This window comes from Coturnix japonica, chromosome 26 (assembly GCF_054131305.1).
Source record: "Coturnix japonica strain WE chromosome 26, WE-NBRP24, whole genome shotgun sequence".
Classification (NCBI taxonomy): Eukaryota; Metazoa; Chordata; class Aves; order Galliformes; family Phasianidae; genus Coturnix; species Coturnix japonica.
Window position 1 is genome coordinate 6401232 of NC_140688.1, and position 23924 is coordinate 6425155.

Here is a 23924-nt window from a genome sequence, read left to right on the forward strand (position 1 = left end):
GTTATCTAGCTTTACAACGTGAGTTTTCCAGTTATCATGTTCTGTGTTTTTTTTCAAGATTGTAATAGGGCCCTCTGTCAAAAGAAGCCCAACTCTATGCAGAGAGATGTGCATAATCAGGCAGAGCTTTCTAAAGAACAGCACCTGTTGCAGAACGGCGGGAGAAAAGCAAACGATCACACCTGTCATTGACATATGATCAGCTAATCTCGTTTATTCCTTGGCTGCGTGTACATTTATAATACGGATAATTAGCTCATACATATTGCAAAAGTGGAGCTCATCATTGGTTCCCAATTACATACCATCCCCAAGTATCTTTGCAGCTTCTTGTTATCATCCTGAAAGCTACTCCCTTGCTGAGTTCCCAGAACCATGGCTAGTTTCTCACCATCCCAGGGCATCCTGTTGTTCTCACTGTCCTTGCAGGTGTTATGGCTGCTTGATTAACTGCACCGTGTTTACGACCCTTCTCAGCTAACTAGCTGTAAAAAACACTCTCTACATTTCCCTCGTTTTCTTTTAGGCTGAAAAGGCTCAGTTTACCGACCGACTAACCATATTTAACAAGCAATTCAGTTCATTTGTTCAATTAGTTCTCATGTAGTTTTATCCTGCTCCGTAGCTGCTGCTCTGTGAACTCCTTATCTTGATCCATGGCTGCTGCTCCATAAAATTCTTCTTGTATTACAACAATTTCAAGATACTGCCTATAGAATAACAACACTACTTATATTAATAACATAACTATGATAACTCAATCAAGGCCTTGATTGACAATACTCTAAAAGTGAAAAAAGAGACAAGTCAAATACAACATAACAACATTACTGTTAAACCCACTAAAAAGAACAAATATGTCTGTACTGCAACCTAAGTTTCTGCAACCTGAAAATAAATCTGTGAGGGTCCCATTGTGTTAATCTGTACCTGATTTGGAAAAGTCTTCAATTTTCATATACTCTGATACATTGATTTTTTAATGACCACTAAAATTTGTGCAATAAATGCTTTTAAGATGCTCATAACCATGCTCTACTGACTGAGTTATCCGGGCTAATAATTGATTAATGATCGCGCAATTTAATGGAATAGCATGTCAAATAGAACCAATTTTAGAGGACAAATGTACTAGAGTATCACTAGGGGCATTATTACTTACTGACCCTTGAGAAACAGCAAACCGTGTTGGTGGTGGTTGCGACAGGCTGTGCCAGCAGGGCCTTCCCTGCTTCAAAGTGCACCTTTCCTCTCTCACCCATCACAGATTCTCTCCTGCATTCAGGGTCTGAAGGATTTCTTCCAGTTGTACACCACATCCGCATGGCCAGTGCATGATATAGAGCCCAAGTGGAACACCTGCTTGGAAAACAGAATAAACTATCAAATTTGGTTCTATTAGCGTGCACTTTCCTCTAAAATGATGCATGGTTATATTTTCAGGTCCCAATTAGTTGGATGTAAGCATGCGCAGGGTCACCCTGCCATGGACAGGATGGTGGCTGCTCCTGGGTCACAGCTGAGCCCTGTGCTGTGGGGCTGGGCAGGATGGATCACAGGCCCCATGGTTGCCCTGTGACGCACAGCACTGGGAGGTGGGGGCAACGCTGCCCTCTCAGCCTGTTCTTTTCCATTGGGATGTGTATGTCTGCGTTCGTGTGGCTGTAGCTGGGTGTACCATAGGTACTGGTGTCTCAGTACCTGTGTGGGTCGGTATCTCCCATGTGGAAGAGTGGGGGGGTGTTGATCTGGGGAGATGGAGGGTGTGTGTTGATTTGGTGTAGCTACCTCACGGTTCAAGCTGGGTGCTGTTGTCATTGATTTCATTTTGGGGGTGGGCTGGGGAGCTCAAGGGTTTCTGGTGTTGTAACAGCCTCTGCCTGAGGTCGAGGCAATCTGAGTTAAACTGAATCTTGTAATGCTGTTAAGAGTTGTTGTCCCCAAAATGCAGTTCAATCTAGATCCTGTCCCAGGCACTGAACATGATGAGGACAGCCCCAGGAAGCTGGCACAGAGCTCTGCCCTGCTCCCCATCACAGGGGAGCTGTGGGGGGGCAGCTCTGAGCCATGCTGTCAGGTTGGGGGGGCAGGTCCCCCAAATGCTAAAGCACAAAGTCCCAACTCAGCTGCAGTCCAGTGAGCGTGGCTTCTTGGCCTCTGCTTCTTCAGATCCTTCCCTTGCTGCCCTGCCTCTGCCTGTGGGCAGGCAGCAGGAGGCCCTGGGGCTGCACTTGCCTGTTTTGCCATCTGTTCCATGCCCCAGAGCACGGTGCCTGCAGGCCCCGTGCTGGGGCTGAGGGCTTTGGCCACAGAGGGTGAAGGTTCAGGGCTGGGCTGCAGATGGGCTCCGTCCTTTCGCACTGTGCTGGGTGCTCCTTTAGGGCTCAGGACTTGCACTGCTTTCTTGTGGTCTCTGAGCCTCTGTGCACCTAATTTTGCTTCTCCCTCGGTGCCTTTGGTGGTGTCAAGCATGGAGATAATAACTGCTGTCCAGGGAGGGAGCTCCTTCCTTTGCTGAGAGCTGGGGGACTTCTTCTTCCTGGCTTCTGCCTCTTGCTCCTGGATCTCCTCCTCCCAGCACACAGGAGCCAGCTTCATGCTCTGCTAAGGGCACTGCACTGCCTGGAGCTGAGCTTTGCACACAAGGGCTGGAGTTGACCCAGAAGTCCAAATGTTTGGGCCCCCAAACCAACCACTGTGAGCCCCTCCAGGGAGCTGCAGCTCTCCCGGCACAAAAGACAAGGCTGTAGGGCTGTCCCCAGCCTGGCCAGCTGCGAGAAGCACAAGGATGCGTTGTTCCTCCCCAGCGCCTCCAAAAGCACAGCTGCTTTGGGCTCCCTGCCTGGGCAGTCTGCTCCCAGGGATGCCCTCCCATCCCACACTGGATGGGCTCCAGGTACGATCCCACAGAGCACCTGTCACTTGTCCCCTTGCCTTGCAGCGTGCTCACCCCTGCTTTGCTCCATCCTGCAGGCAGCATCACCCTCCCCAGGGCTCCCACCAGCTGCCCCTCTCTCCCCGTGCTGCTCCCACCCCAACTGTGAGGGATCCCAGCACAGTCCCACTCCCCCCCCAGGCCTTTCCAGCAAAGCGTTGCCCTTCACCTTCCTGCCACCCCGGGCCTTTGTCCCCATTCCCAGTGGAGCAGCTCTGCCCCTTTAGCTGCTCACTGCTCTGCATCCCACCACCACCCTGCACTCTGCTCCCTGCTCTGCAGTGCTGCACTGCCAGCTCCATCAGCCCATCCCACACAGCAGCAGGTGCCTTTTCTTGCTCAGAGCTGTTGTACAGAGCCCAACTCCTGTTGGTGAAGGCTTTTTTTCTCTGCTGGGTGGTGCAGCCCAGCACTGCGCTCTGGGTTTGTCAAGGTGTGTACAAATATTTGATCCCTCGATGTGTTCCTGTAAATAGTGTAACTTATTTCGCTCTCATGATGTACGTTGGTTTGAATTGTTTCCCGATGGATGTGTTTGTTCCTCGCCTCTTTGTCTTCACAAATAAAGCGTTACTGAAAGGAAGAGACAAAGCAGTGCTGACTGTTATGGGGAAGAACAGAGCTGGGAGCCGCCCGTCCTGATGTGCATCCTGTCCTTCTGTGCCGTGGGTGCTGTGAGGAAGTGAGCACATGGGAACAGGGTCCTCAGGGACTGCAGGGATGTCCCCGTGGCTCTGGGATGTACCTGAGCAGCTGCCTGGGCTCAGTGAGCCAGCTCAGGGAGCAAAGTGCATTTTGGGGCACTCCACCCTACAAAAAGGTCCTTGAAAGCATCGCAAGGAGGCGACAAAGCTGGTAAGGGCTACGAGGTTCATCCTGTAGGAGAGGCTGAGGACCCCCGGCTCGTCCGAGCTGCAGGAGATGGGGCTGAGAATCCGTCCCGTTGCTCGTTGTGGCTTCCTAAGCAGGGGAATGGCACAGAGCTGCCCGTAACTGATGAAGGAAGCGGGGGAGGGCTGAGAAACGCGTCTTTGCCGTGGGGGTGGTCCAACGCAGGCACGGGCCCTTCTGGGGGGTGGTGGATGCCCCGAGCCCGTCACTGACCGAGTGGCGTTTGGACAATGCCCCGAATGTGGTGCTTAACTTCAGGGCAGCCCTGAAGCGCTCAGGACCCGCTCGGTCCCTTCCGGCTCCTCCATCCAATTTAATTGCCCCCGCATTTGTCCCATCCTGGGGGCGGCCCGGCTGCTGGAACCCCCGGCAGCGCTGCGGGGACAGCCGCCAGGTGGCAGCGCGGGCTGCGGTGCGGGGACGGCGGGCGGTGGGCGGTGTTGGCACCGGGGCCGTTTGCGGGATGTTGTGAGGTTCCTCCCTCCCTCCCAACTCCTTTCTGCCCCCCCCCGCCCCCGAGCCGCGCTGACTGCGCTGCAGTGCCCGCAGAGATGATGATGCTGGCACCGCGTTGTGCCCCACTCCGGGGTGATGGCGTCAGTGGGTCATACCTCGCACACTGGTTTGAAGGGAGCAGCAGGGAGAACCCGCTGGGCTCCCCCCTCATCCCAGCACCACACGTGCCAGGGGCAGCACCAGGCAGGTGGGTGCCAGGCTGGAGGCTTGGGCACATCCCAGGGCACAGATCCCCACTGCTTTCTTCTCTTGCTGCTGAAAGGAGCCAACCAGGATCAGGGACAGGACCTCAACTCTGACCAGCAGGAAAACTCAGGACAATGGAATGCAGTCTGCCAATCTTTTACCAGTTCAGCTGTGCTTTATGACTCATTATTGCAAAGACTCTTTTAGTAAAGTACCACCCTGGGGTATCCAACCAAAAAGAAAAGGTTTTTATTAAATTAAAGGGGTTTTTTTTTGTTTTTTTTGTTTTTTGTTTTTTTAAACATACTATAATAACTACTATGCAGTTCAACTGTCAATCATCTCAGAAAGTTCACGAAGGAGATCATCCTCATCCTTCTCCAGGTCCAAGTCAATTTCTGCTACCATTTCCCCTCCTGAGATTTCCAAGATGAACTTTTCAGTGTCATCTTCTACAGCCTTGGTGAGCAGGCTGACCTCCGGCAGGGCTGGAGCAGCAGTCTGGGAAGAAGGAAGACAAAGTCAATGATTGCTCAGGAGATCCTTCCTCTGCAGTGCTTCTCCTTCAGCACTGCTGATCCTGAACCCAACACGGGGGCTAAGGGGCTCCTGAAGGATGTTAACAACCACGGGAAGTCTGCAGAGCACCTCAGGTCTTTTTAACAATGCAGCATTAATGGACAAATTCCTTCACACTACAGAGGAATCACAGGGCTGCAGAGCATTTTGCACACACTGTCATTCATCCAGCATCCTGCACACAGTGACTACTTTGAAAGGAAACCTGCAGAACATTTCAGTTCTCCACACTTTCTACAGGAGTTGTATCTCAGTATCAGCCTGACCAGGACAGCACTGACACTTCTTCCCCTCCTTACCAAAGCTGCTTTTTTAGCTGGAGGCTCCTCTTCTTCAGTGCTCGTTTAAATCAGCACAGTGCTAGAGCTGTTACATACCACATTCTATTTGAGCAACAGAAAGTCATTCCTGTTCCCCTACACAACATCCACCCACAGTCTGATTTCATTGAACACGAAGCCATCGTGACCTTTTTGTATCCAGTGCTCCCACGTTAACCTCACAAGTTGTACCTGGTGCCAGCAGGGTTACTGCCTCACTGCCAGATACAATCAGATCAATTCTGAGTTTGAGGAGTGCAAAGCTGTCTGGGAAAGCCATTGAAAGTACCAGGATTGTGAAACATGGCTGCAGCTCTTCACCAAAGGCAGGAAGGTAGGAATGCACTCATGATGGTGGCACATGGTGAGCAGTGAGACACAAGAACATGTGAAGAAATTGTGTCACTGTGTCCATCTACAGAAGGGACTCACCTCTGCGGGTGCAGAGACAGCTTTGGGAGCAGCCCTGCTCCATTCCACAGTCTTTTCCTCTTCTCTTCCAGGTGCTTTAAAACAAGGAAAAAGAAAATCACTTGGTCAACAGCAAGCATAGAAAGAAACCTGAGTGCCAGCGTTTCCTCCATGTGCTTATTTCCTCACATTCAATAACAAAGAACACAAGAGAGGCGACATCTCGCAGTCCATACAGTATCCAAGCTCTTCCCTCCTTCACATGCTGTCTCTTCACAAAGCCTCTCTCACCTGCCCAATGAATAACTCACCCCCCTGACCTTTGTGACAGAGGTTGGCCCCCATGTTAAAAACTCAATCCATGCTTTACAAACACATTTACATATTAAAACAAGCAACACGCCAAAGATGAAGATAACCTTGGCGTCAACACACAGAACATGCCACACCAAAAACATGGCAGAAAGAAAGTACAGGAGAAACTGAATTACAAAACCTCACAGCGAATGAATTCTCCAGAATGAAGCAGGCAGACACCACAGATTCAATGGAAAAACACATGGATGGACATCCTGGCACTTCCTGCCTTTGCATGTTGTAAGAAACAGCCCAGGCAATTCTAAGCAAACTCCATTTGCTTGACAGGGGAAGCACTTCAGCAGAGCAGACAGTGAAACACCTCGTTACCTGCTGGCTTTGCGATCTGCTGCATCCGCAGGGCTTTCTCCTGCTTGATTTCTTCTAAGCTTTTAATATGCATTTCTTCCAATCGCTTGATTTTACGCGGTGGCTCTTCCAGTTTCACGTTACCAGGCTCAGGTGGAGGGAAAATTCTCTTCTTCTTGCGCTTATCCTTAGATCTCTTCTCAGTAAGAACCTCTTCTACTTTTTGCTTCTCTTCTTCCAGTCGTCTCTTCTTCCAGATCTCCCCTGCTGGCTTGGCACCCTTCTCTGTCATCATCAAGAAAGGAGAAGCATAAGGATTACAAGAAATTACAACGAGAGCTCAAGTTTCCAGATTTGTCATAATATTACAGAATATACGTGTTCCCAACAACAACGCTCCTGAGAAAGAATAAGCAGAAAGCCTAGAGAATCTGTGCAGCAAACACCGATGACCATTTACCTCTCCTTGGTGCTCTGTCAACCTCGATCTTCTTCCCCAGCCTTTCTACGAGGCTGCGCTTCAGCGGAAGGCCACTGACATCAGCTACAGAGAGAAAACAACAACATTCCTAAGATAATTCCTTTGGAGAAAGATTTTTACAAGTCAACCACAAACTTTGGTTTCTCCAAGTGTATGTTCTCAAATTCACCTTTCAGCTGCTACACTTGTGTGCCACTTGGAGTCATCACAGACCCACGACACACTTTCCTCCCTCCTGCTTCAGCAGTGCCCTCCCATTTACGTGGAGGCAGCCAAACAGCAGCTCACAAGCAGCCCTTACCTACAGAGGATTTCCGTTTTCCAGGTTTATCAGCAGTATTCGGTTGACTCACAGGCACCTCCCCTAAAACAAAGAAAAACAAAGTGCTTATTTGACAGAAACCAACAGAATTACTGTCTTGTGAGCCCATTTCCCACCCAAAACAAATACAACCAAAAGACACCACTTTGACAGCCCTGACACAAAATAATATTGCAACTGTAATGCACTCAGGGTAAGTCCCAATTGTAATTTCTCCATTCCACTTAGGAGCCACCAAATGGAAGCAAAGGTACTCATCATTACCCTGCTTTGCAGGCAGCATCACAGTGCTGACCAGTGTCCGCACATTCTCCTTCTTAGGCACACGAACAATCTGAGATTTGAGCCGATGAGCAGGAGCTCCTGAAGGTCCTTCTGATCCAAGTGTTTTTATTCCAGCATTCAAACTGTCATCTGGGAACACAGAGCAGTAAATGAGACTGAGGGACAGAGGCACACGCTGAGGACCACAGCTCTGCAAACTGCCTCCTGCTCAGAAGCATGCAGAACAAACCCTGTCAGCTCTCCCCACAGCTAAGAGCACCATGGACCTGATGTCTGTCTGCTGCCCTCCTTTCATCCTTCTGGATATTAAAAGTAGGCTTTATCCCTTACTTTATCCCATCCATATGACATTAGATTCCTCTATCAGCAAATGTGGCTTTCACCAGTGGTTGAAAAGATGCACATACAGGCACTTAAACTCCATGCTGTGGCCTCGTCTTGCTCTAATGATGTAAACAAAGGAGTTTACCTTCCTAATCTGAAAGGCACATGAAGTTACAAGGTAGGAACAAGATCATGGAAATAGCTGATTCCATTCAGCAACCCTATGTTCTGTTGTGTTTGTACAATGAATTGCTTTGGAGTTAATTGGCAAGTGCTTCTGATTAATCCTGGAATACCTTGTTTTGTATCAGCATCAGATTTTGTAGTGGAAATTATCTGCAATCCATGATGGTTTTCTTCAGCTGGTTGCTGGACAGGTGTTTTTGTTTCTTCTCCCTCCTTAGAAAGCTGGTCTGTACAAGCAAAGAAAAAATCAGTCTCTTCAGTTATGCGGTAGGAATTCAATCAGATTATCCACTGCACAAAGATGGCAGGCAAGGCTGAAAACCCACACAGATAAATGCTGAGTCTCCACTTGCCCATCCAAATGGCTTCTCTGTGAACAAAGAAATCCCCCCCTACACAACATTCATCTCCCTGACACCCAGAAAAAGCTTAAATGCAGGAGAACAACCTGCAAGGCAAAGGCCACAGGAGCAGAGAGAAGCTGAGCATGCAAGATAAAACTGAGGTATCAGAAGCGCACAAAGTTCAGCTCTGAACCTATCTATCAGCTCACAAGTGAACGTTATCTGGCATTCTTTATGACACTATACCCACCTGTGAGTAATAGAGTTAATCTTTCGTACCTAAAAAAGACAAACTCACTTTGGCTTGGTGGAAAGAAAACCCCATTGAGGTAACGTCCCTTGGTGTGATGGAAGGCACAGTTGGATTTCTGGCAGCCTCCTGGCTGGTTCTCCCAGTAGCAGGAAATCATGCTGCGTTTTTTCTGAAGACAGAAAGGAAGAAGAGCTGATGGTAACGTGGACCTAAGATCTGCAAAGGGAGACTGAGCTCCAGATGGTGCCAGTGAGCAGACTGCCACAAAGCAGCACTCAAACACCACTCTGAAGCGTGCGCAGGCTGGGAGCACCAGGCTCACTGAGCTTTCCTAGCATTCTGTGGGTGAGGACACCAGTTTAGAAGGGGTTAAACTAACACACCTTGCAGAATGCTTGTCTGATTGATGTGGTTCTTTAGTATCTGTTGATAGAACACTGTTGGTATCAACTACAAGAATATTCTGCTATGATATACCAATGCCATTGAGCTCTCTTCCCTCTGCTTCCTCCCCTATTCTTAACCGTAGGAACCATCATCATTTCAAAGCAAATGAACCTAATCTGCAAAAGCACATTCAGCCCACCTAAAGAAATGAGAAGTGGGTTTGGTGATAAACTCTGAGGAGCCAACACTCACACTGATCTCCATGTGCCTGAACCTGCAGACATTCCTGAAGCAGCGGCCCTCCTTCCACAGCGTGCAGATGGTTTCATTGCCCAAAGCGGCTTCACAGTGCCTGAAGGGACAGTTGTCTCCCTGTAACCCAATGGAAACCAAGAGAGGAAAATGAAATAGTACAGCCTGAGAACTGGCCATGCTTTGAGCTCATTTTTAGCGAGTTGCTCTATTGTACAATGCAATTAGTTATGAAGTTTGCTGAAGACCAGTAATACTTCTACTTATTCTACCCATTCCTCTTAACTTCAGAACTGAAAGAAAGAAAAAATGAAGGAAAAAACCCAAGCAGACCTTTTTACAAGTGGAATAGAAGTAGAAATAGCAATCATTTCCTTTAATCGACATGCTGGACGAGCGCACAGAAGCAGTTCTGGTCTCGGGGATCTCTGTGCAGCTCTTCCTGTGCTTCTCAAAGAGCTGGCTCGTGCTTCCTTGGACTGAAAGTCTTCTACAGTCTTGATCAGTGAAATCTTCTTTTGAAAAGGAACCCCAAGCAAAACACCGACAAGCAGAAAAGAATGAGGAATGCCCACCCGTCTTCCCAGCTTTGTTCTCTTCATTCAATCAGTCTCTCAGGAGCAGTTGTTTCAAAACATTGCCCTCCTCAACACTGGTCAAACTCTAGTAACATCACCCTGACTCAGCACGGAGTCCCTGGGCTGCACGGCTGCAAGCCCTCCAATGGAGCCCCTCCTTCAACACCACGAGTGACAGCAGTGAGTAACCCCAACACATTTGTCTGACCGCTGCAGGTCTTCAAGCTCAACCACCTGGACAACCTCAGCAAATACAGTGATCTTCAAAGCTTTGCAGTTCACTTCTCCTATAGGCCGAACCAACACTGAATCCGTGAATTAATTAATTATAACAGGTTAGGAAGAATTTTCCTCCTCACTTTGCCTATGTCAAATTCTGTAAGTTGGAATTTCTGGTCTTCAAGGATTCTTCACCTTTGAAGAATCCACAAAAACCATCCTCCGTCTTTATTACCTGTACAGCAAAAGCATGCCAGTGCGTATCAATACACAAATCCACACACATGTGCCTGTATACTGTAACTCAGCACTGCATGGAGCTGCAGCACGATCTGCTCAGCCACAACAAGGGTTTGGGTTGGTTCATTTTTTTTTTTCTTTTCTGATGTAAAAATCAAATATTTTGATATTTTAGATTTGTTTTGTTGTTGTATTTTTTAAGGTACCAAATGCAGTAAAACCTGCAACCAGGCCAGACAGAAGATCAAATTCAAGTGATTCAGAACTCTTTCATTAAAGTGCTGCACATTTCTGAGCTAAGCATTTCCGATAGTCAATAAAGGTTGGAACCTTTTACTCACACAGACACTAGTGAATTTTCGAGGAAATTTTTTTTTTTTTTTTTTTTTTTTTCAGGGAATTTCCCCAAATCTAAACTAAAGAGAGGAGAAGTCGAGTTCTCAAGTTAGTTGCTGGATTGACTGCATGACAAAGGGAACAAAAACAGCACTTAAGGACAAAGTTTCCTACCCTCCTCCAGTACTGATAGAAATGCTGCCTTTTACCTTTAGTACCTTCACATCAGATTCCTCTCTGGCAGATTCCTATGCTTCTAACAACCTCGGTGCTGCCCTGCACAGACACCGGGCACCAACTGTCACTGGACTCTGCACCATGGAACACGCACACAGCTCAGCACTTCTGTTTCCTCACAATTGGAAGGGTTCTGGAATCGGGAGCATGAAGCGGACTAGAAATACCTCACATCCCTCTGCTCCTTACAAGCCCTTCCATTTTAAAACAAGATAACCCCAGACACATCTGTTAGCACAGCAGCCCAAATGCTAACCAGAACACACAGTGTGTAACACTGAAAGTACCAGTTTAATGCCGCACCACAATCCCTATATAGTGGTACAGGTGACCGCCCCTATCAGATACCCATGACCTCCATGACTCCAGCCCTGGTGCACGCAGGCACCACCTGCCCAATACCCAACATCTCCCCCCTCTTTATTATCTGCAGCCCCTGTAAAGGTTCCCCTGCATACTCCCTGTTACCCCAAAGGTGATTTGCACATTTAAGGCTATTCCGCAAATGAATCAATCATTAAACATATGCGAAAAACAATGAAACTGTCATAATAACATACCAAAGAGATGCAGCTGCAGTGACTACAAACCTGAAAGCACACAACAGCAATCTGCCTAAAAATTGTGAAATGCTGTATGGCAACACTTAGTCAACTTGTAGAGAATGGTGCATTCAAGTTCAAGATAACAGCACAGTACACAATGGAGTTACAACTTCTCCAAGTTCAATGTAACACTATTGTACAGAATCTTCGTGGCAATCCAGTTCTGTCCAGTGTGCATTATAATGTCACACTCCATAACCAAATAAGAAGACAAAAACATATTGGCTGTGCAGAATCATTCTGAATGTCCACCACTGGGGGATTATCCAGGAACAAGGTCTCCCCCGCTCACGAACTATCAGTCCGGCATGAAGGCTGGATTCCCAGTTCGGACCTTCAGGCACATTGGGAGCAACGCTGTCTCATTTGCCGTTACCAGCAGCCGCTGCCCAGTGCTGACGTCAAATCACTGGCTGCACTGGAGACATTAACCAAGGAGTTGTTGACCAAAACTGGTGCTGAGATGTTCGGATCCTCACGGTGCACAGGATGGCTCGTCATTTGGTGCCGGCTTAACCCAACGTGCCGGCAGCCAGCAGGGCCCACTTGGGGTCCCGACACAGACGTGTTTCCTGCCCTTGACAAGGAGTGGCATAGGGTCTGGGAGCCATGGCCCTGCGTCAGGTCTGATCAGGACCTGACCTATTGGTGTCCATTTGGTCAGCTGATGGTCTCCCTTCCAATTCTCTCAGTTAACTTTCTAAGAGCACCAAAGGTGGGTAGCAGCTTCTGCGCCTCTTCGTCCCCTGCAAAAGCTCACAGAACTCCATGCTGGCTTTCTCTAATGCTGACCGACTCACACAGTGAGAAGCTCCATCAGCCAGACCTCTCCGCATCATCCACATAATAAGCAGATTGAGGTCCTCATCACACACTCTGTGTCATTTCTTGTCAGCATGTCCTGTCGCATCCCTGGCTCTCCAGCAGGACTGTAATGCTGGGGTGAGCAACACTGGGCACTGTCAGTGTGTTTTTCTTGCAAGCATCTTCCAGGGAAATACGTGCAGGCGTTCCCCACTCTTGGCTGTACCTCTGCAGTGCTGGGTTCTGTGTGAGCAGAGTTCTCTGCCCCAGAAGCCAAGTCACTGCTGTGCAGAGCTCAGCCTCGGGGTGAATGTGCTCCTGAGTTTGTCCCAGTGCAAGGACAACCTTCTCATTGCCCTTTAGGAGCACCTCTGGTGCTGATGGGTGCTCTGCTCTCAGCAACCACTGGATACACGGCTCCAGGCGCGTGTGTGCTTTGTCGCCTTGAGCTGTTTGCTCTGATCGCATCTCACCCTGGGGAGCCGGGATTTCCCTTTGGTCTCGGTGTCACTTCGAGACCAGTAGCAACACTAGGGGTCAGAGGAGAGCTGCTGAATGTGTGAGCAAAGCTGCTAATTGAGAAGGAGATCGCACGCGGGTGACTTCAAAACCCGAATTAATGAGCTTACCTTCACCCTCCTGACTAATGCAGACCTCATGCAGCCCTGGGCCTGCCCTTCTCCAGCCTCCTGCCTTGTTTTGCCTACTCATGGGAAAAGATTTAGCATAGCTCAGAGCCCCAGGCAGCGCTTGGAATGCCAGCAGGAAAGAGCTGCTGGTGTCCACATAGCTCAGGACTGCAGCAGTGGGGCTGCTGGACCTCAGTGTTCTGAACACTCTGATGTGGAAGTGATTGGCAGATGCTGTGGCCGGAGGGATGAGGTGCCTGCAGGGCATCCCTTGGAAGAAGGTTTGGTGAGGATGGATCCTCTGAGCCAGCATCGGGGACAGGGTGCTGGGTGCAAATGCCAGTGCTGCCCCCTGTCATCCTTTTGGTTTTAAAAGGAGTACAGCTCCGTTTCCAAACGTTGCCAACCACAGGCTGGCTGGCAGCTTGAAGGAACTGCCATGAAAATGGTCTAATGAAGCGTTCCTGGCAGAGCTTCAGGATGGAGAAAGTGCAGTTTGTCCTCAACTGAGCTGGGGTCCAATGAGCTGAGTTTCCTGGCTCAGAGCAGAGGCCGTGAGCATCATGTCTCACAGTCTGTGTCACCTGGGCAGAGCCGTTAGGCAGGGGCTGCTAGTGGGGAGATGCCAAGGTTTTCCATGAAGATGATTGCTCAGATATGCCTGAGTTCAGATGGAGGGGCCCATTGCCCTACCAGGAAGTGGAAGATGCTTGGGGGTGAGGCAGCTCGTGCTTTCCCATGCCTGTAGGACCTTCCAGTGCTGTGCCTTTCCACATACCTCCCCCACCTTCTTTCTTTCCCATGCAGGGGGCATCATTAATCCAGTGGGTGGCACCAAGAATGCCCGGACAGCCCCACTGCAGTGCGTCTCTGTGGCAGAAGGACACACCAAGCCTGTGCTCTGCCTGGATGCCACCGATGAACTGCTTTTCACTGCCTAAAAAGGCATATATTGGACAGAACAGGTGTGGGGGCTGCTGGCTTTTTATGCGCTATTCTCATAGATCTCCCCAGGCTGGCGTGGGGAATTGGGGTGCATGTCAGGGATGGCTCCTTCTGGGCTGCTCCCCTGTCCCTGCCTTCTGATGTCCAGGTGCTGGAGCAGGCTGGCTCCATTGCCGTGGAGCGGAGCTGTGGGTGGTGGGAGGCAGCGCTTGGGAAGGAGTCGGTGCCTCCACGCCACGGATGAACTCCTTAGCCCAACTCTCTCAGGCACGTTCTTCTTCCTACAGACCGGAGCTGTAAGATGTGGAACTTGGTGACGGGTCAGGAAATTGCTTCCCTCAAGGGTCACCCAAATAATGTCGTTTCCATCAAGTACTGCAGCCACACGGGGTTGGTGTTCACCGTGTGTCATGGTTTTGTAATTTTGTAATTTTGCTATCAGTATTCCACATCATAACATCATGTAAAGTATGGATACTTCTATTGAATGTGCAGTCCACAGAAGAAGACTACGTTACCCCTGTTGTTCTCTGGGATATGATAAGTCACGGGACCAGGACGCTGTATAATCTCGTTCCCAGGCTGGAGTGCCCTCCTCCTTCTCTCGGACTTCTCGGAGAGTGGGAAGCGTTCCAGCCGTGTCGCATAGAGTTCACAGTAGGCCTCTCTGTTTTCGGGGACTCTCTCTCTCTCTGTTTGTTCGATTTGTTAGCCTCAATTATATTATATTGTGTTATCTTGTATTTCGATATCATATCCGCAGGCACCGAACCCCAAGGGGCCACACACACTCCGCCTCACTGCTCCGGCAGCCCAACTCTAACTCGGTCCGGTCCCGGGCTCGGCGCAGCTGCTAGTCCGATGGCAATGGAAATTATAATAATTGATCACAGTCCGTTACAGATTTCTTTGTTCTTTCTCCACACCCACTGCTGCATTTGACTAGTCTTTAAAAAATCTGTCATGGGTTACTTAGATTTACCTATGCCCGTGACAGGGGAAGCCACCCCGTGGGCCCCCCCAGGGGCCCAGAAAGGAGGGGGAAAAAGGGGAATGGGATAAAAACAGCGGCAATCTAAGGAGGAAAAACTTATTTTACTAAATATGATATCGAAATACAAGACTCCTCACAAATTGAGGATTTCCCCTGCAGTTTCCTTAAATGACAGCATTCCCTGTCCCTTCTCTATCACAAGGAACTATCCACTCCCTGCACTGAATCTAGTTTAAAGTGCTGGTAATCAATCCAACCAGCTTGCTCCCCAGCATGCTTTTGCCCCACCTGCTCTGTCACATTCTGTCTGATGTCCACATACCTGGTCTCTCAAAGGCCTGCCCAAGATCACAGTAACCAAAACCTTGATCTGACACCATTACCTGAGCCAGTAATTTACCTGGCCCATTCTCCCTCTTCATTTCTCAGCCCCCAGTCAGCAGTACAGAGAAGACTACTTGTGTTCCTGCTCCCTTTAACATCTTCCCAAGGGATTCAAAGTCCCTTTTAATGTTCTGTAATTTCCTTTTTTGCAGCCTCCTGGGACCCTACTTGAATGAGACCTTGAGTGGGTAGTAGCCTTCTATTTTATCAGAGGCAGTAGAGTCTTCTTAACATCTGTGACATGTGCCCCCAGATAACAGCAAACTGCTCTGGAGAGGTTATTTTTGGTGGCAAATTCGGGGCCTCAGTGCCTCCCAGCAAGGAGTCTCAATTACCAAGGCTCGTCAGCTGTTTTTGGTGGCACTAGTTTTAATAGGACTCCTTGGTTGGCCCTGCCCCGCATGCTTGTTGTATGCAGTGGAAGCAGGGACAGGTAGCTGGGAAGGGGCCAGGTATGCTGTCTGGACATGCATGGGATCAGGAAGGCTGAGGCACAGATGGAACTGAACTTGGCGAGGGATGTAAAAATAACCAGAAGGGAGCCTACAGGTGCACTGGGCAGAAGTGACAGACCTGGGAGAGTGCACTCCCTCTGATAAATGAGGAGGGAGAACTGGCTTTAACCAACATGGAGAAGCGCAAGGTACTCTATGAGTGCTTTGCTGTCTGGATTCTGCTGGAGATATTCTTCCACCTGGCTCCTGGCTTGTACCAGCTGGAGAGAGCACAAAGGGCCACCAGAAGTTATCTCATAAAGGAATGGCCAACCTGCAGAAAAGGCTCCAAAGATCCCCCTCCCAAGCATGGCCAGGTTTACAACAGAGACTTTACCCTCGGCTTCCTGTTAATGAATCACCACCGAAGACCTGAAAGTGGTTCAGCACACCCATTAAAATCACAACCCTCCACACTGTTTCAAGCATATACCCCTTAATTTCTATGATGACAAACCTTATGACATATAGTAGCTGTTTGCCCCACTGCTTCAAGTACCCAGGAGGAAAAGAACACAAATGCATGCTGGCCACTTGTCTGATCTCAGGGCAGACTGAAGGCACCAGAAGGAGAGATGGAAGTGAGCAGAGGAGGACTGTAGCAAGTCATAGAGGCAAGGAATGAGGTGGAAAGCAAGTCAAGAAGGCCAACAGAATAAAACAAAGATGTACCAGATATGAAAGTTTATTAAATACCAAGTTGGAACATAAATATCTGGAATTAAATATAGCATATTAGTGTCATAAAATACATTCATATAAAAAGGTGCAGTACCAATTGGACAGAAGGTTGAAACATTAATTTTCCTTCTTCCCACTATGAACCGCTTCAGGTTCATCATGTGTTCATCTACCAACTGTGAATGTCTTAAGATGGGTCAAATTCTAATGCAAAATCCAACAAGGATATCAAGTCAGAAATATCAAAAAGGTCACATTAAAGCTTTCTTGGCACTGCTACACACGCACAGTATTTTTAAACCCTAGGTGCGTGAAAGTGACAGCAATGTAAAGTGCATTCTTCTCCAGCTTAATCACTGCTAAAACTTCCACTTAACCAGCAGAAATATTCACAGCATCAGGACGGAAACAGCTGGCAGGAATCCAATCAAAATCTCCTATGCGTTAAAATAACACTGGAGACTCTACCACAAACAGTGGAAGGGTTAAATAGAACCAAAGGAGTGCTTCTGGTAAAACCTTTAACAAAAAACATGGAGCAAAATAATGTGTCAAAAACATTTTGACAGTTCCGTCAAGTTCAAGAGCCAACCTTACTCAGTCTGACAGTAATTAAAAATAGATATGGTTCTTATCCTGAGTGCAAAATAAACTGACTGCCCCTCGGTGACCAACAGGTAAGTGCAGAGTGTCAACCTATTTAATATATTTAAAATTTATATTCAAACCGCAGTAAAGATGTTTCCACACTAAGCTGCAGGATGGGAAGTCACAGACCTCCTATGTAAACAAATGATCTCCAGTACTTTTCCCTTTACATTTTAAATAAAAATATATTTAGATCAGGTAATTTTGGTTTAAAACATCCCGGTACTCCTGTACCGCTCTGCAAAGGGGATCCTGGTCAACATTGAGATTTTTTGAAGATCCATAAGTAGATTTCATTGGAGAAGCTCTAGCAGTTTCAAGCTCAGCGGTGGCTGGAAAGAAAAGAAACAAGATTGACGATGTTACTTTTACAGTAGATTGAGTCAAATCAGTCACTGTAAAAACATTACTGATAACTGATCAGGCTATGCTCTAGAGAGATATTTAAAAACTTCCAAGGAAAACACAAATCAAAAAGGAAGGCATAAAGGAAGAAACATTTTTTCACATTCAATGATCAGCCAATACAATTTTTAAAGCTAGTTAAAGAAATTCCAGGTTTTAGAAACACAGAATGGTTTGGGCTGGAAGGGACCTTTTAAGATCACCCAGTTCCAATCTCCCTTCTATAGGCAGGGACAGCTCCCTCTAGACCAGGTTCCTCAGAGCCCCATCCGGACTGGCTCTGAATGCCTGCAAGATGGGGGCTATGCACAACATCTCTAAGCAACCTGTTCCAGAGTCTCACCACCCTTACATTAGGAAGTAAAGAGTTTCTTCCTAATATCTAGTCTAAATCTACCTACTTTCAAGTTTACAGCCATTTCTCCGCATCCTGTTATTACATGCCCATATATATATATGAAAGTTTTAGCCTTAACTTTAACTGCCAGGGATGTCTTAACTTTCCCTGGCTAAACCCTCTTTCGTTCATGGAAACACATCTTCGATGGAAGCAGAAAAGGATTTTCAGTACTTCCATCCATCAGCCTTTTCCAGACAAGATCCCCAGACCAAGCAAATACTACGGCTCCTACTACACATGTAATTATGTTTGAATATGCAAATGAGCACATGGCAATGGGTTTCTGTCTATTCAGGGAAATTGGAAGAGCTGTGAAGCAACAGCTGGATTCTCAAGGGCTCCCTGCTTCAAAATAACTCTAGGAACAGCAGCAGTGACTCTGGCAGAATGCTAATTGTGAAACAGTATGAATTCTTCTCTGAAGACCTGGCCTTTTATTATAGAACAGGCTTTACACTGCATATTAAAAGCAATCAGTTCATGCTGTGTTTGCCTATATATTGCTGAATGATTTTTACCTAAAGAAAGGCTATCTTTTCCACTGATTCTTCTTTATCCAAAGACAAGTATGACAACATGTCAGGTACAAAAAAAAGCAATGAAAAAGAGCGAGCAAAAATTAAGAACACCAGAAAATGTATATGGTATATTTGAAGTGCTGAATGCAATGAATGTATGCAGAAAGAGAAGTAGTGACAGAAGTCCATAAAAATCTTATTTCTGGGCTTTTTTTTTTTTTTTTTTACATTTGATGTTTGTGCCTGAGGATGAAAGGTGACTTGAACTTAAGCCAAGTGTATCTGTGCGGGGGAGATGGTTTGCTCTCCATGCTTCTTCTCAAAAGTAGCTGCAGAACATTCTGAAGAGTATATTGGTTAGCAGGAAGTTTTCCATTAAAACTCTCTAAGTTAGAGTTAAAAACAGCCCCACACTGTGCTTCAAACAGCACAAATCTTGACAACTTTTGAAAATAATTACATAGAAGTTACGAACAGTCATCACCTTCCTTAAAAACACTGATATCAGAGTAGCATATTACCTTGCTGAAGTTCCTTATTGATTTTTTCCTCCAATTCCTTCTGTACCTAGAATTATAAATAACACATGCATTATAAATAACACTGCACATTTTATTAAGTAACAGAAACCAGCTTGGATCGCTAGAAAGGAGCATTTGCCCCTCGCTCTCCCAGGAGATGTTTATTTACTGTCATTTATTCTGAATGCAAAGTTTTCATAAGGAGAAATTAGACTTTTTAAAGGGCCACAGTCCAAACACCGTATGCGATCATTTACATTTGAAGATATTTGCGACTCCTGTGTTATTTTCCATCAGGTCTTTAACGCATAGAAGTAATTGTCAAAACAGACAGCATATAGCTTCCAGACTCATGTCATTAGCAAATACAGTTAAGTGCTTGGAGCATGTGGCTTACGCGGAGAGGCTGAGAGCATCAGGACTGTTAAGCCTGGAGAACAGAAGGCTTGTGGTCTCACCTACAGGTGTAATTATCTGACTGTGGGATGCAGCATAAAGAAGACAGAGCAAGACATTTCTCGGTGGTGCCAAGTAAAAGAACAAGAGGAACAGGCAGAAGTCAAAAGAGTGGAAATTTATAAGACTGCTAAAAATCAGGAGTGCAGACAGGAAATAAAATCAGAAAGGAAACAGAAACTGAGAGACGGAATGGGAAGTAGGTGTTCCCTTTCTTATGCTACCAGTAGGAAAACTGGTTTCATGAATCCATGCACTCACACTGGTTGCAGCTAGCAGAAGTCACTATTATTTCCTGCACCCACTTTTCAGAGCTGCATTTCTTTCTCTTGTTTGTAATCAGTGCAATTTGTTTTTTCAAACAGTTGCATGGACAAAGTAATTGATACCAGCATTTTGAATAACAGCGGCGTAAAGTATTTTCAGCTTCTTATCCTTGAAGCTTTATCAAAGCTTTTGCAAAATCAAAGCCAAAATCTACACGAGCTTCCTCATCCCAGGAAATGCTCACACTCTACTTCAGATAACCTCCCTTACTTTGAAAAACACCAAATGTGCACTGAGAGCTTTACATAAAAACAAAAGTGCAAGATGACTACACGAGGCAAACTCCAATTTAAGTTCCTTAGTTTCCAGTTATTATGAACTTTACTGTCAGGAGAACTTGTAATCTCCTCCATCCAAGAAGGCAGCACTTAGTTTGAATTTAATGGCAATACAGAGGTGGTTTTTTTTGTTGTTTTTTTTTTTCCCAATAGAAGGAAACAGATTACTGGAAAAATCTGAGGTATAACTGCAGCAAAGACAAGGCTCAGAGTCAGGTAAACTCTTGTCTTTTTAAGTAGCCTGGTGAACAGGCCAAGTACTAAGCAGCACAACTGGCAAAGTACTTCAAAGCTATTGCAGAAGTTGCAATCATGTATAAATTGCTGCAAAATATTATAAAGCTGTGAAGACTTGAAGAGTAGGTTGTTGTTTTCTCAGGTAATAATACATAGCAGGAAGCACAAAAAGAAGTGTTTACTAGGCACAGCATGCATCCCACAGCAGACTGTATAGGAAGAAGCAAAGCAATCATACTCACATCATCCTAGTTTTAAAGGATGTCTTTGTTAGTATTAATGTACTAAAAGAAACTAAAAATGAAGATCAGTAAGGAAAAAAACAACGTGGCTTGACCAGAGATGTCTGATGGGCTGAGCAAAGATGTCAAAGTTATCCATTTCAAGTATGTCATACACTTATGCACATTCTATACAGTAAAGTTTAATAAATAGCTTAGCTGGGAACTTCCAATGCCACAGCAGCTGCTTATTAAATTTTCTCTAGTTGAAAAAAAAGAAAAAAAAAACAATACAAAAACCTTACATAAGTACATAGTTATGTGTATATACAGTTAGATAGTTCATCATTTAGATGTCAGTATTTTTGGTGTCTGAGCACTCTAGGAATTCTGTACAATCTTAATGACCTAAAGTCTTCATCACTGAAGAGTATTTCACAATGCTTACCTTATCCATGTACACTTCAACTTTTTTTCTTGCCAATAATGCAGTCCCAGCAGCATCTAGGAAGCATTCCCCTTGGCTGAAGCTTCTGTTCAGTGTGGAATTGTTTCTGAGATTTCCCAGTTCAGCTGAATATTTTCCTGGACTTGCAGTAGGACCTCCACTGACAGTGCTGCTCGCAATTAAAGATTTGTTTCTTTGGCGTTCCTCAAAGAGCTTACAATTGGCTTCTGCAAGTCTCTTGGTTGTTCTGAAATATTTAAAAACACACAAAGAATTATCTTTGATAATATTTTTGCAGAGTCACTTCTTCCAGGTCTTTGACTACTATTCAGCTTTTGAAAAGAGAAGGCATTAGAAGTCCAAAATGAGAGGGGCCCAAAGGCCATGTGTTAAAATGCTATCAACTTCAAACATGGGCCAGTGATGCCATAACTAGTGGTGTGACTGCTAGAACACTGAAGTGAAATGATGGTGGTTCCAAAAATAAAGGGGAAAGGTTTTAGAGGGTTACGCTTACATCCATAGTGCTGACAAGACACAGAAAAAGGATTTTAGGAGGAAACAGTACAAGGTTTTTCATGCAAGCTACTGCTACTTCACGTCTTGTTACCACTCCAAAAAAGCACGCACTTACCTTTCCAGCTTATTTGCTAGCCTTATTCTCATTTTCATTTCTTCACGATGCAGCTCTTTGTATTTTTCCACTTCCGCAAGCATAGATTCGTTTTGAAAAATACTGTCTTTGGTATTTTTTATTTTGTCCAACTCACATTCAACCTCTTTTATTCTGCACTTCAGCTGGTCTCTCAGCGAGGCATGATGATTTTCTCTGATTTGTTCTATCTTGTCTTGTGAGGCTGCCTGGACCTGAAGCAGATAATACAATTTCAACCATTGCAAAGAAAAAGTGAACTGCATCTCCCTATACGGTTGCCCATAACCAATTTAAAGGGCCCAGTTTTACTCAACTGAGTCAACTGGACCTTTTCACTACTATCAGCAATCAAGGCAAAACCCTGGAACCAACACGTTAAATAACTGTTTTCATCCAGACAGATCTGCTCTTAGCAATATTACTTATGGGAGCAGCTACTAAAAGAATGCTATGGCTGAAGGACAGGGCACACAAAAAGGATTCTACAAAGAAATTATGAGAATCCCATCCCCACTCTTTCTGCCCCACGGTAACTTCAGTGACTTCTTCCCTGAGCATTTTATCCTGTACAATGATAAAACATAACCTGTACGTATGGCCAAGCCATCTCTAAGTTATAGCATTCATGTGATGAACAGCAATAACAAGATGACCAGATGGCCATAGCTTCTTCTAAGAACTGCAAAACAGAAGTCTGTCAAGGGACGGCTATTAGCTTGGGGACCTGCAGGCAAATTACACACACAAAAGCACTTTCGCCAAACAATTTTCCATTCTTCCACTTCCCTTCAGGAAATATAGAAGTATGGCACTAACACAAAAAACCAAAGTACGAACAAGAAATGGCAAAAAGAAGTTACATAATAAAAACTACAGACATACACAACAAATTCACTTACCTGCAAAAACAAATTGACTTCTTGAAGTTTTTGATTTATTTCTTGTGCAGCTCGCTCTTCCACTTCTTTCTTGTATCGTTCGATTTGGTTGTAAGTCATCATGTGCACATTGTGGACAGCCTCCAGATGTTGTCTCAGGTTTGCCACCTCTTCTTTCAGCTGGCATCTGGTCTTCTCTAGTTTTTCATGTTTTTTCATGTTTAGAGCCAGCAGTTCTTGCAAATAATGGTTTTGTCCTTGTAGTTGGACGCATTTCTTACACTCTAAATCCAGCTGATGAGAAAGTTCAGTAACCTACAGACAGTAATAAAATGAACTTAGAGGGGTGTAAAATTATTCTCTGAAAATTTATGAAGGGGAAGACCATCAAGTCTGTAACTGTCATCTGCTGACTCAGTACCCGAGTCAAAGGAAAGACAAGATCATCTTTTAAGGGAAGAACAACTTTTAAGTTCTTGCCAATAGGGTTCCTTGACTTACAACCTTCCTCAGTTCTGCAGCAAGTAAAAGATCAACAAGTAGCAAACTAGCAGAATTTCACTTACGGGAGTGTGCTGAAAGGCACTAGGGCCATTCTTTTGTGCACTGCTCTACTGCTCGATGGAAATCAAACCACTCTACCCAGACAGCAGAAAGAATGCCTATCATGCTTCAGGGGGAATGTTCCAGTACAGAGTTAACTGGGCACAGGAAACAAGTACTCCTCCTGCCATTGCTCTTGAAAGCTTTGTAAACAGTGCTTCAAAAAGCAGCTTCCACAGCAGTGGTAAAGGAAGGTATTTTCTCTCTAGGTCAAATCCAGTGTCTGGTTGCAAGAATATGTACAAAATATGAGATGTTTCAGTAGTTTCCAAGGTCAACTGTGAAGCCAATTTTCTCTCCCAGAAATATAACTTTTCCATACCTACTGAAAAGAATATTACAAGTCTCTAGAAATTAACATGACCCAAACAAAACAACAACAACAACAACAAACAAACAAACAAACAACAACAAAAACAACAACAACAAAAAAACACCAAAAAAACCAAAAAGAAACAACAAGAACTTGCCTTTGTTCTTGATTTTTCAACTTCATTCACCATTTCAGAATACCTGTTCTTCATTTCTCCCTGGAAATTGAACTGGGAGTCTCTTTCTTTGGCTTCATGCATCTTTAGTTTTTTCACAGCTTTCTTCAAAAGGCTCTTGAACCTGCACAACAAATCAGTCAAGAAAATAAGCAAAAGAACTAGGTATCTATTTGTCACGCTTGTACAAGAAAAGCATAGCTATGGCTTGCTTCATTTTTAACATGCTCAACGGGCCAAAAGTTAATAAGAAAAACCAGCATTTCAATGCAATAGATCACCTGGAGGGTCCAAATTTCACCTCAACAGAGGAAAAAAAGACTTCCCTCCCAGAAGTGCAAGGCAGCCTACATTTGC

The 23924-nt window shown here is 45.8% G+C and overlaps 1 protein-coding gene across 1 annotated transcript in view; it reads right to left on the bottom strand.

The window, feature by feature from the left end:
* Window positions 1–16472: 16472 nt before the first annotated feature.
* LOC146756798 (ankyrin repeat domain-containing protein 26-like) overlaps window positions 16473–23924 on the bottom strand; it is a 55905-nt gene continuing 48453 nt past the window's right edge. Inside the window, exons 21-26 of the mRNA XM_085524259.1 lie at window positions 23550–23691; window positions 22498–22791; window positions 21578–21810; window positions 20944–21190; window positions 18977–19022; window positions 16473–17464 (exon numbers count right to left, since the gene is read on the bottom strand). Of these exons, the coding sequence (XP_085380385.1) occupies window positions 17322–17464; window positions 18977–19022; window positions 20944–21190; window positions 21578–21810; window positions 22498–22791; window positions 23550–23691 (1105 nt within the window). The 3' untranslated portion in view covers window positions 16473–17321. The remainder of the gene's footprint in view (window positions 17465–18976; window positions 19023–20943; window positions 21191–21577; window positions 21811–22497; window positions 22792–23549; window positions 23692–23924) is intronic.